Below are 26,188 nucleotides of genomic sequence, written 5' to 3'. Positions count from 1 at the left end.
TGGAAAATTAAGACACATTCTTATTTTGGATGATTTGAATATTTTGTAAGTTTTCAATGTGATCAGAATAATCTTTCATGGGCTATCGCAGTCACAGCTTGTTGGCGGTCGTGAGCTGTAGTTTGCAGTCCCACTTGTAATTAATGACAAGGCCCGCCGTTCCACCGCTCTGGCCAGGCTGTTTCACTGCTCACAAAGAGCAACAATGCTCAGCGGCTGCAAATGTTACTGTAGTGCACGCTAAAATTTAGGAAGGCGCTTATGAGATCATCATTACCTAGTTTAATAATATTGACGTGTTAGCTGTTGAATGTTCTTGTTGTGAAGAGTAAAAACTTAAAATTGAGTTCTTTAATATGAAAATTACAACAAAACAAATTTCTTGTTAAATATTTCCTTCTTTTACCTAATGTTACTTAAATTTTCTTGCTGGTAATAGTAAAAATACTAACAATATCATGAGGAAATTCTTTACTATAAATATTACAATAAAAACTCACAGGCTTCAGATTAAATATTTTCATCTTCTGCTTGCCTCTGATTCAAATTCTGTAAAAGAAAGAATCAGATGAAAAAAAATTGTAACTAATTAAGATAAGCCCAAGAAATACAGTGAAGTAAGAGAAGCTGTACAAGTACATTTTTACTTTGGAAGATTACTATGCAGGAACATGATGTCATCAATTGTCTGTGGCTTCAAAGACATGTGTTGGTCCTGCATTATTTGTCCCGCAGTAGAGAAGCTTCTCTCAGATGGCACGCTGGACGCTGGAATGCAGTGCACAAAGTATGCGAGTTTGGAAAGACGCGGATAGACGTTTTCACGTCCATGCCACCAAACCATCAGGTCGATGCCTTCTGAAAATTGGACTTTATCATTCGTATATCTGAGAATTTCATCTGACGCAAAGTCAAGATCTCTCATAGATTCATCTTCTGATGAATCTTCAAATTCATTAAAAAGTACATCAGACTTCTGTCTTTTTGCAGGAATTCCAGATGTTGTTTCCTCCTTACCTTTTAACTGTGGACAATTCCTCTCAACATAATTTTTCGCTTCCTTTACAACTTCATCTTTTTTGGCACTGGTAAGAAATTTTAGGTTTTTATATTTTTGATTCAAAAACGTTGCAAGTTTATGGGTTACTGTTATGTCCCATTTGCTGATTAAAATAGATTTGGCTGTACTCTTTAAATCTATCAGAAATGGGCTGTCACCATCATTTTTTTCAAGGAAGGAGAGAAGTTTTAACTTTCACAACATACATAAATAAAGCGTAGGGGTTTTGGAGGCTTCGAGATCACAAGAAGCTATTTTAAATGGTGGCAGAAAGGTTATAATATCTTCCAACATCCGCTTGTCTATAGAATCAATCAAATTATCTTGATTTTACTCTGACAAAATTGACAGAACTTCAAACTATTGTGAATTAATAGACTCAAACATGTCCAATTTACTGTTCCATCATGTCTCTATATCTCCTTTCAATGACTTCTGAAGGCGATTCTGAAGACCAGATCTTTTAAAGAAAGTTGTGATAGCTCGACAGGAATTTATTAGTCGATGCACGTCACTCTTCTCATCATTCGTGTCTCCTCGAGTCGTGTGCTCCAGCACAGTATTAAGAATGTGTGCTGAGCACGAGAGCCTCTTGTGTTGGCAAAGTGCTGCCACAATATTTGGACCTCTATCCATAATGAACACAATGTCAATCGCAGCACTGAATAAATCGAATGACCATAGTATCTTAATTAATTCAAGTTTAATGTTTTCACCTGTTTTTTTAATCTCACTCTCAAAATTTCTGGTGCACAACACTCGATCCTCAAGTTTTACTTCTTCATAATTAACGTAATGTGCAGTCACCCCCATATAGGTTATTTTACAGTACGAATCAGTACATAAATCGACATTTAGCCCTCCACCTATATCTCTGAATATATACTTCACTTCTGCGGAGACAGTTTCACGCAGACAATCAGCCGTTTCCTTCGAATTTCTGGATATGGTGGTTGAATGAGGTAGCAGTTCCTTAGCACTCACTGCACCATACTTGGCCCCCACATCAATAAGAAACTGTGCTATCTCGAGAAACCCAGATCCACACACAACTTTCAATGGTAAAAAGTTTTTGCCGATAAGATTGATAAGTTTTTCCGTCGCGGCTGTCTTCAAATTTGGCGGAACTTTAGAAACTTTCACATCTCTCTTGGTATTTAAATAAGTAATTATGCTACTTTGTCCAGCCTGACACAAATGTTTTAGCAAATTTGAAGTTCCAATTTTGTGTCCAGTGTAGGAATATACTTTTTTACATGCAAAACAAGCCACTATATCTTTTATCTTTTCGTTGCCACCAATTTCCGAATTTTTTGCGAAATTGGCGATTTCAATTTGTTTTCCTTCCCTAATGTAAAATCACCTTTTTTCACCTGACACGGAATTGTATCCATTGATATGGTGTTCATTTGAAGAAAGAACTCTCACTGATATTTGCTATGATGCACTTTGTCACTCGGTCACTACAAAGCGCTAACTGAAGGCAGCGGAAAATTGCAACGGGCACCTGTCTAGCAGACAGTGGGCAGGTTTGCCACCCAGAGAACACGGCACAGGCCACACAAAAGACACGGTCACGGAAACGGATTAGGCGCAGGACTCTTGGGTACAGCTACGTTGGCAGTAGCCAGGGGCTGAGGACAACAGACATCCGCTCTACCCGAGCCCTGCAAGATTCCAAGAATGTCAACAGACTTTGTTTTCAACTAACATTGCAACATACGTACTGGGCAGATGCCTTGCTCATTATCTGCCGATGACCTGCGGATATCCGTGCCAGTCACGATTTTATCCCCCAAGTAAAAAATACCGCGGGTATATCTGCGGATATCCGCATCCGTGCAGACCTCTATCTGTAGAGCCCTTGTTCAATCTGGCTTTGACTGTGGGAGTCTGGTTTATGGTTCAGAGGCGCCCTCAGCCTTGCATTTGCTCGACCCATTGTACCACTGCAGAGTTCAACTAGAGACAGGAGCTTTTAGGATGAGTCCTGTGACAAGCACACTGGTGAAGACTGGAGTCCCTCCATTGAAGATCAGGTGTGCACAACTGCTCGCCAGTTACATTGCACACATTCATAGTTCTCCTGAACATCCTAATTACTGTCTTCTTTTCCCAGCCAAGGCAGTTCACCTCTCACATAGGCAGCTCAGATCAGGTCTAAGGATTGTGGTTCACGTGTGATCAATTCTGTCTGAACTGGAGTCCTTGCCTGTACCAGCTCTCCTTGTGGTCCATTCATGTACACCTCCGTGGTGTAGCAGTAGACTGAAGCTTTGCCTAGACCTTTCGCATGGCTCTAAGGACTCTGTTAACCCTGTGGCTCTCCACTGTCACTTCCTCTCAATTCCCCCCCGGGGCCCCGAGCTATTAAAGGTTTCTTTCTTTCCCGGGATGCATTTTCTTTCCCTTCCCCTCTTTTCTTGTCCTTGCTACTTCCCCTCGACCCTCTCCTCTCCCTCTCTTGGTGTCCTTGTTTATGTTGGCTCTGCTATCCTCCTGGTTATGTTGGCTTAGCGATTTGGTTTCATTGTGCAATTACTTAATCCTTTTGGCATCCTCTGGTCCCCCTCTGGGGTTTGACCTCCATTACTAAATTTCTGTTCTGTAGTGTAATCATTTGGGGAAGAGCACCTTACCTTGTGTCTCTGGTGTGTACCCTCATAGTTCCTTCCATGTTTTCCTTCATGTCGTTGTCTGATGCTAGGGTACATAGCCAGCACAGTAGCCAGCCCATGTGGTGGGGTCACTATGTACCCTCTTGGTCGAGCCTCCTGAAAATACAAAGATCACTCTTCTGATACCTAAGCTGTGACCACCTCACATAAGCCTAGGAGTGGTTGCTTGTCTTCCTGGAGCATTGGAACTTCTGGCAATGGCTAATGGCTGCCCTACCAGATGGCCTGCCAGACGGCCCTTGCTGTAGCTGGGTTGTGCCTGTGGGGAAAGCCCCTGATCGGAGTGGGTGATCAGGGTGGATGCTATGCAAATGAAACGCATTCAGGTCCAGACCTCTAGCAGTTCTTCTAAGGCCATCTCTCTCCATGGAAATGATTCTTTTAGTGCTGCTTCTTCCATGACTACCCCTGGGAGGAAGGTCAGGCTCATCGACTAGGGGTGAAAGCTTACCCCCTCTATCTGGTTTGCATCAGAATTGGTGGGGATATTTTAACCAATACTAAACCTGTATTTTTTGTGGAACACATTGAAGACAAGTTTGGCAAAGTGGATTCTCTGAGTAAAATGCGGTCGGGTTTGTTGCTGATCAAAACTGCTTCAGCTGCGAGCTTCAGCTGCGAGCCCTCATGCCTGTAACCATCTTGGGACAATTCCTGTGTCTATTACCCCCCGCCAGTCTCTAAATATGGTTAAAGGTGTGATTTTTCACTGGGACACCTTATCCTTCAAACTGATGAGGAACTTTGGGACAATCTCGACGGCGGGGTGTTCCTCTGTTCGGTGAGTTCAGAAGGGCCTGAAGGACAGTCACATTGATACTGGTGCCTTTATCCTGGCCTTTGAGGGGGATATCCTCCCTGAGAAGGTCAAAATTATGGTTTATCGATGTAATGTGAAGCCGTGCATCCCACTACCTGTGAGATGTTTTAAGTGTTTGCGTTTTGGCCACATATCTTTTTGCTGTTCGCAAGCCCTCTCTGTGGTGACTGTGGATGTCCACTCCATGAGGGGAGTTCCTGTGTTCCCCCTCCTGTGTGTGTTAATTGTCATGGCAATCATTCTCCATGTTCACTGGATTGCCCAGTTTATAAGAAGGAAAAGAAGACACAGGAGTATAACTCCCTTGATCGTCTAACCTACACTGAGGCTCGTAAGAAGTATGCAAGTCTTCATCCTGTGTCCATGACGTCTAGCTGTGCCTTAGTTACATCTTCACCCCTTCCTCCCCCTTCCTTATCCTAGTCCTGAACCTCCTCCCTCCCCTGCGGCTCCCCTTCCTTCTGTGTGCCGCTCCCCCTCCTCAGCCAGAGAAGTGACCCACTTCTTCGGTGTCTGCTGGTCAAGAGCACCCTTCCTGGCGCCTTCCCGACCAAAGATCTGCTGCCACACAACCACCATGAGAACCACAATCATTGGTCCCCCAGTTTGCCTGATCTCTTTCTGTTCCAGATCTTGCTGCAGCTGGCTCCTTCTTGCTGCACAGCCCTCCTTGATCTCAAACAGAAAAGAAGTATAAATATAAGTCCTAGTACAAGGAGCCTCTGGTGTCACCTTCACAACCTGATTCTGACCTGTTGTTCATGGATGTGCCCCACAACGGCATCATCTCCAGGTGTTTAACCATATTTGGCTCCAGGGTGAAGTCCCTTCTCAGTGGAGGGATTGCATCGTGGTTCTTGTCCTTAAGCCTGGTAAGAATCTCCTGTTTGTAGAAAGCTATTGGCCAATTAGTCTGACAAATGTTTTTTGTAAGCTACTTGAATGGATGGTAGCCCATCGACTCAATTGGGTCCTTGAATCTCAGGATATAGTGTCCCCTTACCAGTTTGGCTTCAGAGAGGGATGGTCTCTGTTCGATCATTTACTTCTCTTGAAATCCACAGCTCGGCAGGGTTTTTCCCAGCACTGCTATTTGGTTGCAGTATTTTTTGACCTTTGCAAGGCCTATGACATGGCTTGGTGCCATCACATCTTTCTTACACTTCATGAGTGGGATCTTTGGGCCCCACTGCCAATTTTTATCTGCCAGTTCCTGTTCCATTGGTCGTTCATGGTTCAGGTTGTTACTGTGTTTAGTTCTCCACAGACCCAGGAGAATGGCATCCCACATGGTACAGTATTGAGTGTACTTTTCCTCATTGCTATAAATGGACTTGTGGCCTCCGTCGGTTCTTTGGTCACCCCTGCTCTGTATGTGGATGATTTCTGCATTTGGGTTAGCTCCTCTTCAATGGCCTCTGCAGAGCGGCAGCTCCAGGGAGCTATACGGCATGCCTCTGCTTTGACCATCTCACATGGGTTTCAATTCTCTCCTTTAAAATCACGGGTGGTCCGCTTCTGTCACCGTACTATGGTTCATCCCAATCTGGAGCTCTACCTCGATCCACAAGGATTACCTGTGAGCCCACAGTTTCATTTCCTGGCTTTTGTTTTCGATAACAAGCTCACTTGGCTGCCTCATATCAGACTTCTGAAGGTAGGATGTTTCCATAAACTCGATGTCCTTCACTTCCTTGCCCACACCTCTTGGGATGCGGACCACTCCATCCTTCTCTGCCTTTATTGGGCTTTAGTGCTGTCTTGTTTGGACTGTGGCTGTCAAGTTTATGGCTCAGCTGCTTCTTCCACACTGTGCCTCCTGGATCTGGTCTACCATCATGGTATCCATTTGGCCACCAGTGCCTTCTCTATTAGCCCAGTTGATGGTCCCTTGGTTGAAGCTGGTCCCCCCCCCCCCCCCCTTTCTGTTCGGTGGTCCCAAGTTCTGGTTTCTTATGCAATCACTGTCCATTCCTCTCCCACTCATCCTTCCTATTCTATCCTGTTCCCAGACCAAGGACATCACCCACCTGATTCCTACCCTCAGGCAGGTTTACTGGTTGGGCTCTGCCTTGCGTCTCTTCACCATGATTTTCAGCTTCCTTCTTTGTCCTGTCTCCCACATTCCCTCCCCAACACCCCCCTTGGTTAGTTCCTTGGCCCCGGATTCCGCTGGATCTCCACTGAGATCCGAAAGATTCCATTCCCTCGATGGTATTCTGTTGTTTCTTTCTGCCAGATTTTATGGGAGTTTTGGATGCTGTTGTTTCTTACACTGATGGATCTAAATCTGCTAATCATGTGGGATATTCCTTAAAGTCCTCTGTTGGCATGGAAAATCATCTGCTACCAACTACATGTGGGGTGTTTACTGTGGAACTGATGGCAATTTTTCCCAGGCCCTTACCTTTATTACACAGTCCCAACTCCACCAAATTTTGCTATGTACGGACTCAATGAGTGGCCTTCAGGCTATTGACCGGTGTTTTTCCCACCTGGTCTCAGCTATCCATGACCATCTCGCTGATCTTCACCAAGCTGCTTGTTATGTTGACTCCCTTTGGGTCCCTGGCCATATGGGTATCCCAGGTAATGAACTTGCTGATTGTGTGGCTGGGGGGACCAGTCACCTACCCCCTCCCGCCAACCTCCTTTCTCTGTAACCCCTCCTGCAGTGGATTTATGGTTTCACATCAAATCCCACTTCGCACAATCATGGGCCAACTCTTGTGAGGCTTCCTCACTGTCTAATAAACTTTGTGTGATTAAGGTGACACCTCTCCCATGGCGTTCTTCCTTCCACCATTCCCAAAAGGACTCGACCACTCTGTGTTGTTTCCGCATCAGCCATAGCAGGCTGACCCATGGTTTTCTTTTGCGTAATAAGCTACCCCCACTTTGTGGTTGTGGAGCCTTCCAGTCAGTAGCCCACATCTTCGTGGAATGCCACCTTCTTTTGGCTGTGCATACTAAGTACAGGCTTCCCCACACTTTAATATTGGTGGATGATTCCTGGATGGTTGAAATGGTTCTGTGTTTCTTATGTGAAAGTGGTTTTTATTTTCAGTTCCAAGGTTTTTAATCTCACTCTGGAGTAGGGGCAGGGCGATAAGGGTTGGGATGTCTCCCACTGTAAGCTGTGTTTGGAGATTCCTGACTCCCCTCCCTGGCCAAGATCCTCTTTTCTTTCCCTTTCACTCTGTTTTGGTCACTTTTTAGAATTGGTTAGTCTCCTTTTACAATACGCTCTTCTACATTGTAGCGGTTGAACACTTTTGAATAGCAGGTAGTCTTGCCTGTACTGCATCAGAGGTGGTATATTTCCTGCCTCTAGCATAGCCTTGGGGTTGCTCACTTGCTGTCTTCCCTCATTTTGTTTTTACCATTCACAACATGACTGCATTTTTATGTTTTTTAGCCTTTCAGCTTTTATTGTTCAGACTTTTCTGAGATGTTAGTCTGTCTGAATGGACCTCATTTGAAACAAGGGACTGATGATCTTACTGTTTGGTCCCTTCAACCCCAATCAACCAACTTTGTGTTCGTTGCTTTTCCTTCATTCTTGTGTTTTTTTGCTTTTTCATTTTGTGTTATATGTCTCATCTGTTTCTTGTCACACTTGTGGCATTGTTTTATTAGGAACAAGGGACTGATGACCTCATTGTTTTGTCCTTTCTCCCCTCTTTTAAAACAACCAACCAACCATCTCTCTGCCCATAAATGGAATGACATCTGGTGCGCTAGTGCTCATACTAAGAGAGTTTGCATAATCAAGGAGTCTACTGCAGTCTGGCACTCTTCCTTCCACTCCTATTGGAAAGAGCCCACTATTTTATGCTGTTTACCCATTGGTCATAGCTGGCTCACCCATTGTTTCCTCCTACATAACAAACCACCCCCACAATGTGGTTGTGAAGCCAGACTGGTTGTATTACATACATTGGTGGCATGTCCCCTTCTTTTGGCCCTGCGTGCTTGGTATAGTCTTCCTGATTCCTTAAATTTAATCTTTGCATACAATTCACAGATGTTTGAACTGGTCCTTAGTTTCCTCTGTGAAAGTGGTTTTTATTTCCAGATATAAGGTCTTAATTTGTTCTTGGAGCAGGGGCAGGATGATTGTGGTTGGGATTGCTCTTCCAGTCTTCAGTCTGGGACCGCATGGAAAGACCACCCACCACCTCACCTTTTACTGTATGTGTTTTTTAACTTCATTATTTTATAAATTGACTGCTGACTGGATCCGTCCACTTTTAGTGTCTCTGGCTAACTTCAGAATCACAGGACTAATGACCTCGTCATTTGGTCCGATGAAGGAAAAAAAGTATAAAAACCACACACACACACACACACACACACACACAATAGGTAGTATCTCACACCAAAATTCCAGTAACTGCAAGGATACCGGTCTCTAAATTGATGCTTGGTGCAATCTGACCAGTAGAAACAGAAGCAAGACTCGTTACTAAACACCAGATAATACCACTCAGTGTCCCAGTATACTCTGGCTCTAAATCACTTCAGTCTCTGTGATATACAGTTAGAGGTAACTGATGTAAAAAAGTCTGAGATCTCAACCCAACTTTCAATAATATATTCTCGTCTGACTGGAATGTGTGCCGAGTGTTCTTCTGCTGTCACTCATTTATTCATCATAAGCAGTTGAACATGTCTTTGATCTTCTTGTGGACCTTGTCTGTCAGTTGCTCTACAGTTAATTATGTTATGGCCAACTCATTGGGCAATCTGTCGGTATTGTGCTCCCATGTCAATGAAGCCTATGATTCAACATTTCTCAAAGCCCTGAAGATGGCAGTAAGCTGAATGTGCACATCCTCTTGAGCATTCTGTGTTGATCTTGCCCAGAACAGCAATGCAAAATTCCTGAATCTGACTCCAAAGTTCATGCATGTCGGACTAGAATTACTTGTTACTGTGGTCTTCAGGCCAGTTAGTGGTTTCATGCAGCTTTCCCCACTACTGTTTCCTGTGTGTTTATCTTCATCTCTGAATAACTACTGCAACCCACATCTTCCTGATTCTCCTTACTGTATTCATCTCTTGGTCTCCTTTTTATGATCTCCCCCCCCCCCCCCCCCACCACACACACACACACACACACACACACACACACACACACACACACACACACACACACACACACTCATGCACACATTTGCCTCCAGTACTAAATTGGTGGCGATTATTCCTTGATATCTGAGAACATGTCTATTAACTGATTACTCTTTCTGGTTTAGCTGTGCCAAAAATTTCTTGTCTCCCCAATTCTGTCCACTACCTCCTCATTAATTATGTGATCAACCCATTCAATATCCAGGATTCTTCTTCAGCACCACATTACAAAAGCTTTTATTCTCTTCTTATCTAAACTCTTTATTGTGTATGTTTCACTTCCATAAATGGCTACACTCGAGAAAAGACCTTCTTACACCTAAATCTGTAATGCCTGTTAACACATTTCTCTTCTTCAAAAATGCTTTTCTTGCCATTGCTAGTCTACATTTTATGTCCTCTCTACATTGGCCACCATCAGTTATTTTGCTGCCCAAGTAGCAAAACTCATATACTAATTTAAATGTCTTGTTTCCTAATGTAATTCCTTCAGTATCACCTGATTTAATTTGACTATATTTCATTAATCTTGATTTGCTTTTGTTGATGTTCATCCTATACTTTCCTTTAAAGATGCTGTCCATGAAGTTTAGTTGCTCTTCCAAATCCTTTGCTGCCTCTGCAGAATGTCAGCACCTTGTAATAGTCACATCAACAATGGTGATGCACAAATTTGCACTTAGCTCTATCCTCAGCAGACAACCAAAGCTGATAGTAGTAACTTGGACTCCTGCATATGACATGGGGTGGGTAGGTAGTACTGAGGGAAAGTGGTCTTTAGTGCCTACAGAGGTGATATTGTCACATAGCCTTGTTAACTGTGTAACATGTAGCACAAGCTTGATGCAGGAAAGTAGCCAAACAGGGTGTCTGCAAAAGGCATAACAAAAATCATTAAACCGAATTTCATAGATGTCACCACATATTCATTGTGGAGTATCAAAATGGGTATGTGATGAGTTTGTGTTTCGTAACCCAGTATGTAAGCCTTACTCTGAAGACATTGTGAGAAGTGGCGCACGCACACACACACACACACACACACACACACACACACACACACACACACACACACACACACACACCTTGATGAGTTGTGACAACATTACTGTACATCATTAATACAGGATGTCCTAAACCTGGGTTCTTACAATTAGTTCTGATCTCTTGCAACCTTTACTAATAATTATATCATTATAGCAATTAATATTGTCAGTGATGGTGGAAGAATTGTTAAGTAGTTGGCCTCTTACCCAGGTTCTGGAGGTTCATGAAGTTGAGATTGTTTTTGCTTTCCTGACTCAGAAACTCTTCACATCTCATGTAGAAAAATACAGATCATAAATAATCCTTGTATTGTCTTTGATGCATGCCCAGTAAGATTGTTTCTTACCCTGATCCCAAATTGTTACTACTGATGCAGATGAGAAAATAGAAATACCTAAAACTTACAGTTGTACTTTCATATGGTGTCCAAAGGTCAGCCAGTGTTTACAGTATTTCTTTCTTTTCTGATACATTTCTAGAAAAGTAAGGTCACCCCCATCTATGAAAAAAAGCATCTGATGTGTAGTACTGTTGCATTTTACCACATCTATTTGTAGCATCAAATGACAGTGTGTTCTTCAGTTCCGACTTATTACTTACACAGAGTATTAGAAACTCCCTCATGGAAATCAGTTTAGATTCAGGAAGTAGAGATCATGTTAAACTCAACTCATTCTCTTTACACAAGATTTCCTCAGTGTTATGGATAGATGAGACTAGACTGAATTAGTGTTTCTAGACTTTAGAAAGCGTGTTGCTCCAGTACTGTGTTGAAGCCTGCTAGATAGATCCCTGGAATGACCTTCACCCTTGTTAGTCCATTGATACCAGAAACCTACCTTTTACTAGCACCAGAAAAATTCTCCAATTTTGTCTGTTATCCTTCTTTATTTTTGTATCCATTGGCAGAGGTGTGAGCCACTCTGTAACAAGAGAATGTGGTGGTAAAAACTTTGTTGACAGGTCATTTAATTTCTTAATAAAGTCCTCACTGGTGAAATATTAAGAGAACTGCACTCCCAAAATCAACTGTAAACAGCATGTTTGACTTAAGATGAACCAGATGGACTGGTAGAGGCCAGTGCCCAATTGGAATGTGATTGACCAACTGATCATTTGATGAAACATACTAGGCAACACTGTTAATTAAGCATTCAGTTCTGTCACAGTCTATTTACATCCCATGACTCACCTCAGTAGCCAAGGTCAACACACACCAATACGGTGGCGCTTGACTTGTAACCAAGCTTGTTCAAATCTTTAATTAATTTCTTGACAGTGATTCATTTGTCAGATGGTGACATTAAGCTAGCGCTCTCTCTCTCTCTCTCTCTCTCTCTCTCTCTCTCTCTCTCTCTCTCTCTCTCTCTCTCTCTCTACAACCGGCAGTTGCTTCGTCAAGAAAGAGGGAAGGAGAGGGAAAGATGAAAGGATGTGGGTTTTAAGGAGGGAGAGGGTAAGAAGTCATTCCAATCCGAGAGTGGAAAGACTTACCTCAGGGGGAAAAAAGGATAGGTATACACTCGCGCGCGCACACACACACACACACGTCCATCCGCACATACACAGACATTTGTAAAGACAAAGAGTTCGGGCAGAGATATCTGTCGAGGCGGAAGTACAGAGGCAAAGAAGTTGTTGAAAGACAGGTGAGGTATGAGCGGCGGCAACTTGAAATTTGAAATTAGCGGAGGTTGAGGCCTGGCGGATATTGAGAAGAGAGGATATACTGAAGGGCAAGTTTCCATCTCTGGAGTTCTGACAGGTTGGTGTTAGTGGGAAGTTATAACTAACACCAACCTGTCAGAACTCCAGAGATAGGAACTTGCCCTTCAGTATATCCTCTCTTCTCGATATCCGCCAGGCCTCAACCTCCGCTAATTTCAAATTTCAAGTTGCCGCCGCTCATACCTCACCTGTCTTTCAACAACTTCTTTGCCTCTGTACTTCCACCTCGACAGATATCTCTGCCCGAACTCTTTGTCTTCACAAATGTCTGCTTGTGTCTGTGTATGTGCAGATGGACGTGTGTGTGTGCGCGAGTGTATACCTATCCTTTTTTCCCCCTGAGGTAAGTCTTTCCACTCTCGGATTGGAATGACTTCTTACCCTCTCCCTTAAAACCCACATCCTTTCATCTTTCCCTCTGCTTCCCTCTTTCCTGACGAAGCAACTGCTGGTTGCGAAAGCTCAAATTTTGTGTGTATGTTTGTGTTTGTTTGTGTGTCTATCAACCTGCCAGTGCTTTTGTTTGGTAAGTCACATCATATATAATCTTCTCTCCCCCCCCCCCCCCCCCCCCCCCCCCCCCCCGTCTCGCGGTTCTAGGCGCGCAGTCCGGAACCGCGCTGCTGCTACGGTCGCAGGTTCGAATCCTGCCTCGGGCATGGACGTGTGTGATGTCCTTAGGTTAGTTAGGTTTAAGTAGTTCTAAGTTCTAGGGGACTGATGACCTCAGTAGTTAAGTCCCATAGTGCTCAGAGCCCATTTTTTTCTCCCCCCCCCCTCCCTTTGGTGATATTTCAGAATAATAGGGTATGTGCTGGTACCAGGTCTGCCATCATTATTGCACAACACAAGCTTTACACCACACTCCAGTTGGCTTCCCATAATGATCTCCTTGGCACAGTGCCAGTGAGTCTCAAATGTGGTATTCATAAAATGAGTGGGTAGTGGTTGCTATCATAGAAGTTCCATTGGACTTGCTGTTGTATCTTAGCAAGACCAAGAGTTTACAGTATTTGCTAAAGTGCAGAAGAGGTTTCATAGATGATACTAAATTGTACTGAGGTCTAACTATTAATCAGACAAAAGTAAAACCTGTGAAGAATTTTTTGACTAGGTGATCTCCACTAATTGTATTTTCACTGCCCTACAAATAATTGTTTGTTGTGTGTTGGCGGATTACATATGCTGACAAATTGGTAGAGACATAATTTAGGGCCAACACCAGTCTATTCCCAGAAGACGACATGTGCATGAGTTTGTGTTATGTTTCAGGCCTAATACTGGTAAACTGGTTCCTGTCAGCATTTCCAGATGGCCACTACCTGAAGCTCTATCTGTCAGACCAGGACTTAACAATTCTTGCAGTGCAATTTTGCACTCATCTTCTGGCAGCTGGTGTAATATGTCAAATATCTGATAAAGATGCTGCTGTGGACACTGTCTTCCAGGTGAGCCTTTAACATATTTATCAGTGTGGTTGCATAACTTACTGAACTCGGTAAAAACTGAATTAGCTAAGTTAAAGGGGGAAAAAGACTGCGGGAAATGGGAATTGGTAACAAGGAAATCGCGAAAAGGGACCAGCCATGTAGATGTTGTCGAAGTTCCAGTTATGAATAAATTCTCCTTGTTACCTGAAGTAGGATGGGAGGAGCCAAAAACAGGAGTAGTCTAAAGTAGGGTGCAGCAGACTACTAAAATTGGTAACAGCATGAGGTCGGGAAAATCTAGTAATAGGAAAAGAAAAGTCTTGCTGCTAGGTAGCAGTCATGGGAGGGGTGTAGGCCAACTAGTGCAGAAGAAATTAGGAGCAGATTACCAGGTCACGAGTTTGTTTAAGCCAAGTGCTAGGCTTAGCCAGGTGATAGAAGACATAGGACCACTCTGTAGGGACTTTGACAAGAATGATGAGGTGATAGTAATAGGTGGGGCAGGAAACAGCCTGGCTAAGGATAGGAATTATGATATTAAGAGTGACCTGGATAAAATAGGAGCTGCAACAGGATGTACGAATGTGGGTTTTGTTGAGGTATTGCAGCATTACGATCAGCCCTTGGTTAACCCTTCTGTGTGGCGAGTTAACAGAGAGTTGAGCGAGCAGCTGCTGGACGGTGCAAAAACACACATTTATACAGTGCCTGTTGGTAGCATTGGGAGATGGGGATACACTCGACATGGCCTGCACCTAAATAGTCTAGGGAAGGATAGATTAGCTGATTTAATTGTAGGTTGTCTAAAGGGGGCCACTAGCACTCAAGGCAAAACCCCCGTGACCCGAAAGGGCATAGGGGCATCTTTTTTAGGTTGAACAAGATGTCCAGACAGGCAGCTCTTAAAGGTAAAAAAATAAATGGTTCGAATAAAGGTAGAGGAAACAGTTGTGTTAATATATTTCACCAAAATATCAGGGGATTAAGGAACAAAATAGACGAACTAATAATTTGTTTTGAGAATATTAAAAATACAACAGAAGTTGATGTACTGTGCCTGTCTGAACATCATATAACTACACAAATGGAAAATGTAAATATTAATGGGTATAAACTAGCAACTTATTTTTGTAGAGACAATATGGAGAAAGGAGGAGCTGCCATTTATGTTAAGGGGGAACATAGTTTTAAAAACGTAGAAACTGCAAAATTCTGTGTAGAACAGCACATTGAAGTATGCGCTTGTGAGCTTAAATTGGACAGTGGTAAATTCATAATTGTGACTGTGTATAGGTCCCCAATTGGAAATTTTCAAATGTTTCTTAAAAACCTAGATCTCTTGCTGCGTTATCTGTCAGAAAAGGGAAAACGCATTATCATTTGTGGAGATTTTAACGTAGATTTTCTTAAACACTCAAGCAAGAAGAACGACCTTGAACTATTACTTTGCTCTTACAATCTGACATCAGTCATTGATTTTCCTACTCGTATTGTACAAGACAGTAGCACCCTGATAGATAACATTTTCATAGACCAAGATAAATTAAAAGAAGTAAGCACCTATCCTATTAAGAACGGGCTTTCTGATCACGATGCACAGCTACTTTCAATTCATGACTTTGCTCCATACAGTAATGTGAAAAAAACAAACAAAATAATACGCCCAATTAACCATATAACAATTCAACAATTTAAGGAAAGCTTGAAAAGGGTAGACTGGGAGGATGTTTATCGGGAACCTGATGCAAATGTTAAATTTAACTTATTCCATGATAAACTTGTGGGTATATTTGAAAACAGTTTTCCTAAGAAATTAGTGAATCATAATTCAAATAAACTTTATAAAAAACCATGGCTGACTAAAGGGATTAAAATTTCTTGTAGCCGGAAATGGGAACTATACCAAGACACTAGAATAAGTCGAGATGAAGAAAAGCTCAACCATTATAAGAAATATTGTAATATATTAAGGAAAGTTATAAAAAAATCCAGAAGTATGTGTATCAAGTCTGAGATTAGCACCTCTGATGACAAAGTTAAAACAATATGGAATATAGTTAAAAGGGAAACAGGGCAACCAAGGTCACAGGACAACAGTATTACTGTTAATCACAATGAAAAGCTTATAAACGAAAAATCACAGGTTGAAAATATTTTTAATAATCATTTTATAAATGTAGTGGAAAATATAGGCACCAGCTGCTCACCAGATAGGGCAGAACTCTATATGAAAGAGGCATTCCTGGTGCAAACAAATGAAATTGAAATCCTACCCACCTCACAGTCTGAAATTAAGAAAATAATAAATTCACTTAAGAATAAAAACTCACATGGAACTGATGGTATCTCCAATAGAATACTAAAATCTTGTCCACACCTGATAAGTAGAGTTCTTAGCCACATATGTAATAGCTCATTGAATCAGGGAATATTTCCTGACAGATTGAAATATGCCATAGTTAAACCCTTGTATAAAAAAGGTGACAAGACAGACATCAACAATTATTGTCCTATTTCACTTCTGACATCCTTCTCAAAAGTGTTTGAAAAAGTAATGTACTCAAGAGTAACTTTACACATTAGTGGGAATAACGTTTTAACAAACAAAATGTCAGTTCGGTTTTCAGAAAGGTGTTTCAACAGATAGTGCTATACACACTTTCACTGATCAAATTTTAAACACTCTGGATAGTAGAACATCACCAATTGGGATTTTCTGTGATCTGTCTAAGGCTTTTGATTGTGTGGATCATGAAATACTCTTAGATAAGCTGAAGTACTATGGAATGAATGGTTCAGTACACAGATGGTTCACTTCATATTTAACTGGTAGAATGCAGAAGGTTGAAACAGTAAACCCACATAGTACACAAAGGGCATCGGATTATTCAGACTGGGGATGTATCAAGATTGGGGTACCACAGGGTTCTGTCTTGGGGCCTTTATTGTTTTTAATATATGTTAATGACTTGCCTAATTATATTCATGAAGATGCAAACTTGGTTCTCTTTGCAGATGACACAAGTATTGTAATCAAGCCTAAAAAGCAAGAATCAGCTGAGGAAAATGCAAATAATGTTTTTCAAAGAGTTATTAGGTGGTTTTCCGCAAATGGACTTCATTGAACTTTGAAAAAACACTGTACATACAGTTCAGTACAGGGAAAGGCATAACACCGGAAATAAATATAGAGTGTGGGGGAAAATCTTTAGCTAAAGCAGATTGTTCAAAATTTCTGGGTGTCTGTATTGATCAGAATTTAAACTGGAAGACACACATTGACAATCTACTGAAACGATTGAGCTCAGCTACCTATGCTGTTAGTGTCATTGCAAATTTTGGAGACAAGCACATCAGTAAGTTAGCTTACCATGCATATTTTCATTCGTTGCTTTCTTACGGAATCATCTTTTGGGGCAATTCATCACTAAGAAAGAAGGTATTTATTGCACAAAAACGTGTTATCAGAATAATGTCTGGGGCTCATCCAAGATCATCTTGTAGACAATTATTTAAAGAATTAGGGATATTGCCAGTAGCTTCACAATATATAGCCTAATGAAATTTGTTGTTAGTAACCCAGATCACTTCAGAATTAATAGCACAGTCCACAGCTACAATACTAGGAGACAGGGTGACCTTCACTACCGTTCATTGAATTTGACATTGGCACAAAAGGGGGGTGAATTATACTGCCACAAAGATTTTTGGTCAATTGCCAAACAATGTCAAAAGTCTAGCAGACAACCAATTGGCATTCAAAAGTAAGTTAAGGGAATTCCTGAATGACAACTCCTTCTACTCCATAGATGAATTTTTATACATAGGCCAAAGAAATACAGTAAGCATTAACAATTGTACCGTATATAAGACTAACAATGATTATTTGGGATAAATGAATCTTGTGTACTTTGACACGTTCCACATCATTACGAAAGAATTGTGTTCATGATCCATGGAACAAGTAATATAACTAACTAACTAACTAACTAACTAACTAACTAATGTACTTCTTATACTGAAGACATTCATGTTTCTGTGCAAAGCTTATTCACTGTTTCAATACACTGTTTGGTTTCCTTACTGGCAGTGTTGTTTTGAAAGTGCTAAAAGTACAGCATAAGGCAGCTAAGATAGGCTACACAAAATGAATCCCAAATGAATAAATATATCAATGTGTGGTTTACATAAAGTTATAATGGACAGTATGGTGAATTTTCTAATGTCTGAAAGTAAATTTTTTCTTTACAGTCACTTTATTATCACACTGTCTTTGTTTAAATTTTTTTCTAATGTAACTAAATACTTTCTGCTGTGACATTTGAAAGAAGCTTCTGAGAGAACTATGTGTTGGTCAAATAGTATCAAGACAACTTGCACCACAAACCAATGTCCCGCTGTTAGGTGAAGAGATGCCACAAACATCAGTTGTACTATATCAGATGTAAGTGCATGCTTAACTCAGGTATAGTTTACATGTTTAATATCATGGCTGTCATACCAAGTGCTAATAATATTGACCTTGAGCATTTTTACGTGCTATAAAGTGAGACTAGAGAAACAATGCTGCATGTTAAATTTCTTCTTGAGTTAACAGCAGCATTGACCCATGTTGTAAGGCATTTCATTTCTTCGTGAGTTATATAATGACCTCTCGTTTTAATTTTCACCACAGATAAAAGTATAGAAGTGTCAAGTTTGGTGAATGTACAGAGTATTTTGCATTTGCTGAACAACCATTTGAACGCTCTCCAAATGTTTCCATAAGATGCATTGGAAGGTACATCTATCATATTAGTACCTCACTGATTGCCTTATGTCCAGTAGAATTTCTTCCAATAACTGCAGAAGTATAATACCTTAGGAACTCGAGATAATGTGAGTGTATTTAGAGTCCCAAAAGTAAAAAAGGGACCAAGATGGGTCTTGAAAAATGTGCACCACTTCTGTAAGCCAGCATTGATTTTCAACTGACAGTCAGTACATATTGCAAAGATTGACTTGTTCAATGTTGGTAAATGATGCTTCTACATTAAACAAATTTTGACATAGGTATGTCACATCACGTCGCACTGTCTATGGATAAAATTCAAAGAATTGTAACAAATTTTGGAAGTCATTGCCATGAAACTAAAGATGCAGTGAAATGTGAAGAGGATGAAATGGACTGTTTGCTATATCTCTAAACTGAAAAGGCTTAGTTGTGACGACAACATGTGTACATGTCAGATGATTTTAAAATCTGACATGTGCAAAGTAAAATTTAACCAATGGATTATTTTCACAATATTTTGTAATTTACGTCTATGAAACGTTTGTCCAGTTCCATACATACACCCTGTGCTTCATTTTTGTATTCTTTCAGCTTTTGCAATAAGACTTGAAAATAACCAGAAGGCCGAAATTGCAATTGTGAAATAAATAATTTCTCCAGTCAGTGGCGAATATGATGTCCTTAAAAATTAAACAATGATCTTGTTCAAGAGAAACATGAGAGTTTGGGAAGTGTGTATACAATGACTGCTTTGAAGCTGGTATATATTTAACATCTTTAAAATCCCAAATTTACTGAGTGTATCCCTTCAAGGTGATGAGACCCACTTTCTGCAACTTTCACGCAAAACTTTATCTTCCAGGAAGAAACTGTTACTCTGGAGAAAATGTAGGATGATAAAGACATATTTTCCTTGGTCCTTACATAGTGTTAAAGGAGTAGAGTCCTTGATTAGTAAAGAAAATGTCCTTGGTCTTGTGCCTGGACCTTGCCACTATTTAAATTTTCGAATAAAAATTGTCATCATTGGCAGCCAAAGACTTATGGCATAAGAGGTCACCCTCAGTCTGCTAACAGCTTTGTCAAAGAAGGTGGAGGGGTGGATGGAGGTTCAAAGCACTCTTGCCCTTGAGGAGGGAAACTGTCCCTTCAGGTGAAAGAATCAGCAGTGATCAAACAGCATGTGGATGCATAAGGTAATGGAAACTACTAAATTAGACACATAATGTGTGTCCACAAGACATGTGGCACGTAACTGAAAAAGTGCCATGATGATATCTCCATTGGGAAAAAGATTCAGGAACAGTCCCTCACTCGAATCTCTGGGCAGGGACTGGCAAGGCAGAGGTGACCATGAGAAAAGATTGAATAACCAACAAAAGATAACTTCCTGCAAGTCGAGGCATGGAATGTCAGAAGTTTGAATGTGGTAGGGAAGCTAGAAAAACTGAAAAGGGAAATGGAAAGGCTCAGTTTAGATAAAGTAGGGGCCAGTGAAGTGAAATGGTAAGATGACAAGGATTTCTGGTCAGATTAGTATATGGTAATACCAACAACAGCAGAAAATGGTATAAGAAGAATAGGATTCATTATGAATATAAAGGTAGGGCAGAGAGTGTGTTACTGTGAACAGTTCAGTGATAGGGTTGTTCTTATCAGAACTGACAGCAAACCAACACTGATAACGGTAGTTCAGGTATTCGTGCTGATGTTGCAAGCTGAAGATAAAGAGATAGAGAAAGTATGTGAAGTTATTGAAAGGGCAATACAGTACATAAAGGGGGATGAAAATATAATAGTCATGGGGGACTGGAATGCAGCTGTAGGGGAAGGAGTCAAAGAAAAGGAAACAGGAGAAGATGGGCTTGGGACAAGAAATTAGAGGAGAGAAAGACTAATTGAATTCTGTAATCAATTTCAGCTAGTAATAGTGAATATTCTGTTCAAGAATCACAAGAGGAGGGGATATACTTGGAAAATGCGTGATGATACAGAAATATTTCAGTTAGATTACATCATGGTCACAGGGCTTCCGAAATCAGATACTGGATTGTATGGCACACCTAGGATCAGATCAAAATTTAGCAGTGACGAAGAGTAGGATGAAGTTAGAGATCAGTCAGGAGGAATGGATACACAAAGAAGTGTGATGTGGAAGGACTAACCAATGAAGAGTGATGCATGAAGTTCTCTAAGGCTGCTGATACTGCAATAAGGAATAGTTCAGTAAGCAGTTCAGTTGAAGAGGAATGGACATCTGCAAAAAGGGCAGTCATAGAAATTGGAAAGAAAAACAAAGAAGTAAGTACAAAAATGTCAAGATAGATTCAGAAATACAGGAATACGTCACTTAGGAATGAAATAAGAAGTGTGGGGAAGCTAAGACGAAATGGCTGCATGAAGAATGTGAAGAAATGTAAAAAGAAATAATTGTTGGAATGACTGGCTCAGCAAACAGAGCAGTCCAAATAACTTTTGGTGAAATTAAAAGTGAGTGTGGTAATATCAAGAGTGCAGTAGAAATTCCACTGTTAAATGCAGAGGAGAGTTTGGATAGGTTTACAGAGTACAATGAAGGTATGAGACAGAATATTTGTCTGGTGTTATTGAAGAAGAGACAGGAGTCAGTATGGAAAAGATAGGGGATCCGGTATTAGGATCAGAATTTAAAAGAGCATCGGAAGACTTAAGATCAGATAAGGCAGAAGGGATAGATAATATTCCAACAGGATTTTTAAAACCATTGGTGGAAGTGGCAACAAAATCAAGATTCATATTGGTGTGTGGAATGAGTCTGGTGATACCCATCCAACTTTGGGAAAATACCATCCACACAATGCCAAAGATTGCAAGAGGTAACAAGTGTGAGAATTGTCAGACATCAGCTTAACAGCTCATGCATCCAAGTTACTGACAAGAGTAATATAGGGAATTGAGGATCTGTTTGATGATGGTCAGTTTGACTTAAGTAAAGATAAAGGCATGGGAGAGGAAGTTCTGACGCTGTGGTTGATAATGGAAGCAAGACTGAAGAAAACTACACACACATTCATAGGATTTGTTGACCTGGAAAAAGTGACAGACATCGTCAAATGGTACAAGATGCTAAAAATTCTGAGGAAAATTGGGGTAAACTATAGAATGAGATGGGTAATATGTGTAAGAGCCAAGAGGGAGTAATAAGAGTAAAATACCAAGAACTCAGATTAAAAAGGGTGTAAGAAAGAGATGCAGTCTTTCACCCCTATGTTCAATATATGAGAGTTGTTTAATAAGTAATACCCCATATTCTTTTCCTCAGAACATATTTATTGTTAAGAGTGAGGATTTGGTGACAATACACATCAACATGTCTTGTCAATGCTCGTCTCCATCACATTCTATGGCCCTGCGCCAATGCTGTGGAAGACCATGTATTCCCTGCAGGTAAAAGCTCTTGTCTTGTAGGTGTAGCCACGTTTTTGCTGCACGGCTGACACACTCATCGTCTTCAAAGTGTGTTCCGTGTAGAGAATCTTCAAGTGGCCCAAAGAGATGGAAGTCAGAGGGTGCCAGGTTTGGACTGTAGGGTGGATGAGGTAATGATGTCCACCCAATTTGGCAGTGTCTTCTTGGGTTCTCAGATTTGTGTGTGCCCATGCATTATCATGTTGGAGCAAGATTTCTGCTAGATTCTTGTCCGATGAAACATGTCTGAAATGGTTCTTGAGCTTATTCGGAGTTTTCATATATGCCTCTGAATTGATGGTTGGCCCTCTTGGCATCACATCCACAAGAATGATGCCAATACAATCCCAGAAGACTGTCACCATACCTTTTCTTCTTTCATGGAGAATGAGGATACCACCACTACATGGACTGCCTTTTTGTTTATAGTGCAAACTGGTGCACCCAAATTTCGCTCCCCATAGCGATCTGTGATGGAAAGGCGTCTCCATTGGTCCCAGAATGCTCCAACAATTCAGATGAAATGGCCTTTCTTTGAATCTTGTGATCTGCTGTGAGCATACATGGAACCCATCGTGAGCATCTCTTTGAATGTCTGAGAACCTCAATTATTGCAGATACACTTCCAATGCTGACCGACAACTGTAGAGCCAATTGTCAAGGTCTGATGCACTGATCAGGATAAATAATGACATCCACACAATTCAGCATGTCTGGAGCAGTGACTGTGACAGGACATCCTGAGTGTTGCTGCTCATGGAGCTCTGTTTCTGCATTTCCTGACACTGTAACTTTCTTTACCCATAGCTCAACTGTACTCCTACAACTACAGCATCACCATACATTGCACACAAATATTTATGGATGCCCACGACAGTTTCTTTTTCTGCACACAAGAATTCAATATGGCATGCTGATTATAATGACTCATATGTAGACACCATTTTGACGCTCTGCCATCTGCCAGAACTGCACGGAGCCTCACTGGCACACAGAACAGCCATCAAATGTGAAGCATCAACAAGGAGGTTTGTATGTGTATATTAATGGCTTTTAAGAGAATGTGGGGCATTCCTTATTGAATGCCCCTCTTATATATCACAGAAACAATGATGAAAATAAAAGAAAGGTTCAGGAGTGGAACTGATATTAAACATGAAAGCATATCAATGCTAAGATTGCTGATAATGATGCTATTCTCAGTGAAATTGAAGAATTGCAGATCTGCTGATTGGGATAAACAGTCTAATGAGTACAGATATGGATTTGAGAGTAAATCAAAGAAAGACAAAAGTAATGAGAAGCAGCAGAACCGAGGACAGTGAGAAACTTAACATCAGGATTGATGGTCATGAAGTAGATGGAGTTAAGGAATTCTGATAACAAGGCAGCAAAATAACAAATGACAGACTGAGCAAGAACACCATCAGAAGCAGTCCAGCACTGGCAAAAAGGGCATTCCTGGCCAACATAAGTATACTAGTATCAAACTTAGGCCTTAATTTGGGGAAGAAATTTCTGTGAATATAGTTTTGGAGCAGAGCATATTTGGTACTGAAATATGGAATGTGGGGAAACTGGAACAGAAGAGAATCAAAGCATATGAGATGTGGTGCCACAGACAAATGTTGAAAATTATGGTAGGGAATGAGGAAGTTCTGTGCAGAATTGGAGAGGAAAGGAACATATGGAATACTTTGACAAGAAGGGATAGGGTGATAGGACATATGTTAAGACATCAGGGAATAACTTCCATGGTACTAGAGGGAGCTGTAGAGGGTAAAAACTGTGGAGGACAGATTGGAACACACCCAGCAAATAATTGAGGACATAGGTTGCAAGTGCTACTCTGAGACGAAGAGATTGGCACATGAGAGGAATTCATGGTGGGCAACATCAAACAAATCAAAGACTGTTGACTTGTAAAAGACAATGATTCAGTTGAGTGAATAATTGAAGTCTGTGCTTGAGGATCATTGAACTGTGCTGAATGCTAACTTTCTGAAGTACTTTCTGAATCTAGAAGATAAATACAAGGTCACTTCATTAAAGAGTTTATGTCAACACTTACTATTGAAGAACAAGAGCAATTTATTAATATTTCTAAAGACTCCACATTGAAATCGAGATTGGTTTTGTCAAAACTGCTTGAGTTTTCTACTTGGTGACGCAGGATAATTTGCAAGTAGGTGAAAAGATCTCATGAGTTTTAATTCCGTTCCCAACAGTGTAAGGTTGGTTTTTCAGTGCTGGCAGTCAACAACATGATAAATGGATCATGAGTGAATGTGGAAGAACAGTTAAGTCACATCATCAGGTCTTCTCCAAAGATTTAAGATCTGACGAAGAAGGAACAGTCTCATCAATCCCACTGATTTTTTTGCAAGAAGAAGATGTAATAATATTAAAACTTAATTAACTTAGGAATTACTAAAGATAGCAGTGTTTCTTAATTTTTTACATGTTGGCTGTATTACAAGGTCTGTTCAAAAAATTCCAGCATGTTCACAATTTTGGCATGTGTTGTGATGCTTATGAGAAAATCTGACAAGGAAACAACCTGAAATATGATGAGACAATTCATGGTTCTTGCATCATGATAACACAACTTCACATTGATTCTTGTTGGTGTGTGACTATTGCACAAAAAATGAAAAGACTGTGCTGACTTATCTTCCATACTCTCCAGACCAGGACCCTGTGGACATTTTTTTGTTTCCAAAGTTGAAAACTCCATTGAAAGGATGAAGATTTACATAGATGACGAAATAAAAGAAAATTCGCAGACAGCACTTCACACAACCCAGCAAAAGGCATGCCAAGACTGCTTACAAAAGTGGAAACAGTGTTGGGAATGGCGTATCAGTTGTGGAGAAGAATATTTAGAGACCATGCATAATAAGTAAAAGGTAATGCAGAAAAATTTTGTGGTCACAGTTCCAGAATTGTTGAACAATTGTTGTACAACAGAAATCGCCCCTTGCTTGTATACAATGGGAGAGATCCAAGGACCCAGAAAGTTTGAAAAACAATATTGTAGAAAAAAACATCTGTCTGCTTGCCACCACCTGCCCTGCCCTGCCCCACCCCATCTGCTTGCCAGTGCCTTCCCATCTCCGTCGAAGTTAGTGATAGCCAATACAGCATGATCTGACTTGCACATGATGAAACAGGTAGGGTTGGTATGGGTATGATGCGCCATGGGGTGTGGGATCACACTCTGTGGCTTCACTGGGTGCTTATCCATGGACACTGCGGTGCCAGATCACAGTTGCATTGTGTAGGTATTGTAAGCTCTTCCAGTGTTTTCATGGCCGTTTGGAGTTCACCTTATGTTTTCAATGCTATGTTACCATGTTCTTCTTACATAAGTTGGTCGTTTTATGCCTGAAAACTGTGTACTCTTTTTCTGTGGGAATGGAAGTCTAACTTTAAGTTCTGGTGTTAGGACTCCCAGTAATGATCATTGTCATTCTATATGGTAGCATTTACATTATCTACCCTGATACAAAATTAAAGTGACATGCATGTGTGAGGAAATCAGTGCCAAAAATAGGTTGAGCAATCTTTATTAACGTGACAGTCCATTTGGCATTCTTGGTGAGAGTGATAATCAAATCCAAAGTCTTGTGACTGTATGTGCATATGACATTATCATTAACTGTCATTAAAGGGACCATACTGTGTTTTGAGTCTGGGTAGGGTATGGCATTCTGTGTTGATTAAAACATGAAGTCTGTATGTAGCCAGTCTTGTGTAGTCATTTGGTAGTTGGCAGCATCAAAGTTGTCACAACACACAGTACAATGAACAGTTGTTAAAAACATTTTGGCTTTGGGTGCTGACTGTTCTCTAACGGTATGTGCTATATTTGAATGATGTTCTGCATTACACCTAAATAAGATTGGTATTTGGTGTTGGGGTGCAAACATAGTTCTTGCACTTTGTAGCCAGGTGACTAAAATGTCTGTGGAACCAGCAAATGTTTGCCTGAGTGGTCTTGAGACTGTGTGATAGGGGTGGGGAGGTATGAGGGATGCAAATGCTCTTAGTGGTCCACAGTTGCAG

The 26,188-nt window shown here is 40.9% G+C and overlaps 1 protein-coding gene across 1 annotated transcript in view; it reads left to right on the top strand.

The window, feature by feature from the left end:
- Positions 1–26,188, top strand: part of LOC126278800 (formin-like) — a 246,586-nt gene that overhangs the window by 60,996 nt on the left and 159,402 nt on the right. The window contains exon 3 of the mRNA XM_049979073.1: positions 13,742–13,917. Coding sequence (XP_049835030.1) covers positions 13,742–13,917 — 176 coding nt within the window. The remainder of the gene's footprint in view (positions 1–13,741; positions 13,918–26,188) is intronic.

Source organism: Schistocerca gregaria, chromosome 6 (assembly GCF_023897955.1).
Source record: "Schistocerca gregaria isolate iqSchGreg1 chromosome 6, iqSchGreg1.2, whole genome shotgun sequence".
Classification (NCBI taxonomy): domain Eukaryota; kingdom Metazoa; phylum Arthropoda; class Insecta; order Orthoptera; family Acrididae; genus Schistocerca; species Schistocerca gregaria.
Note: the sequence above shows the minus strand (reverse complement) of the source record. Positions and strands in the feature narration are given on the sequence as shown.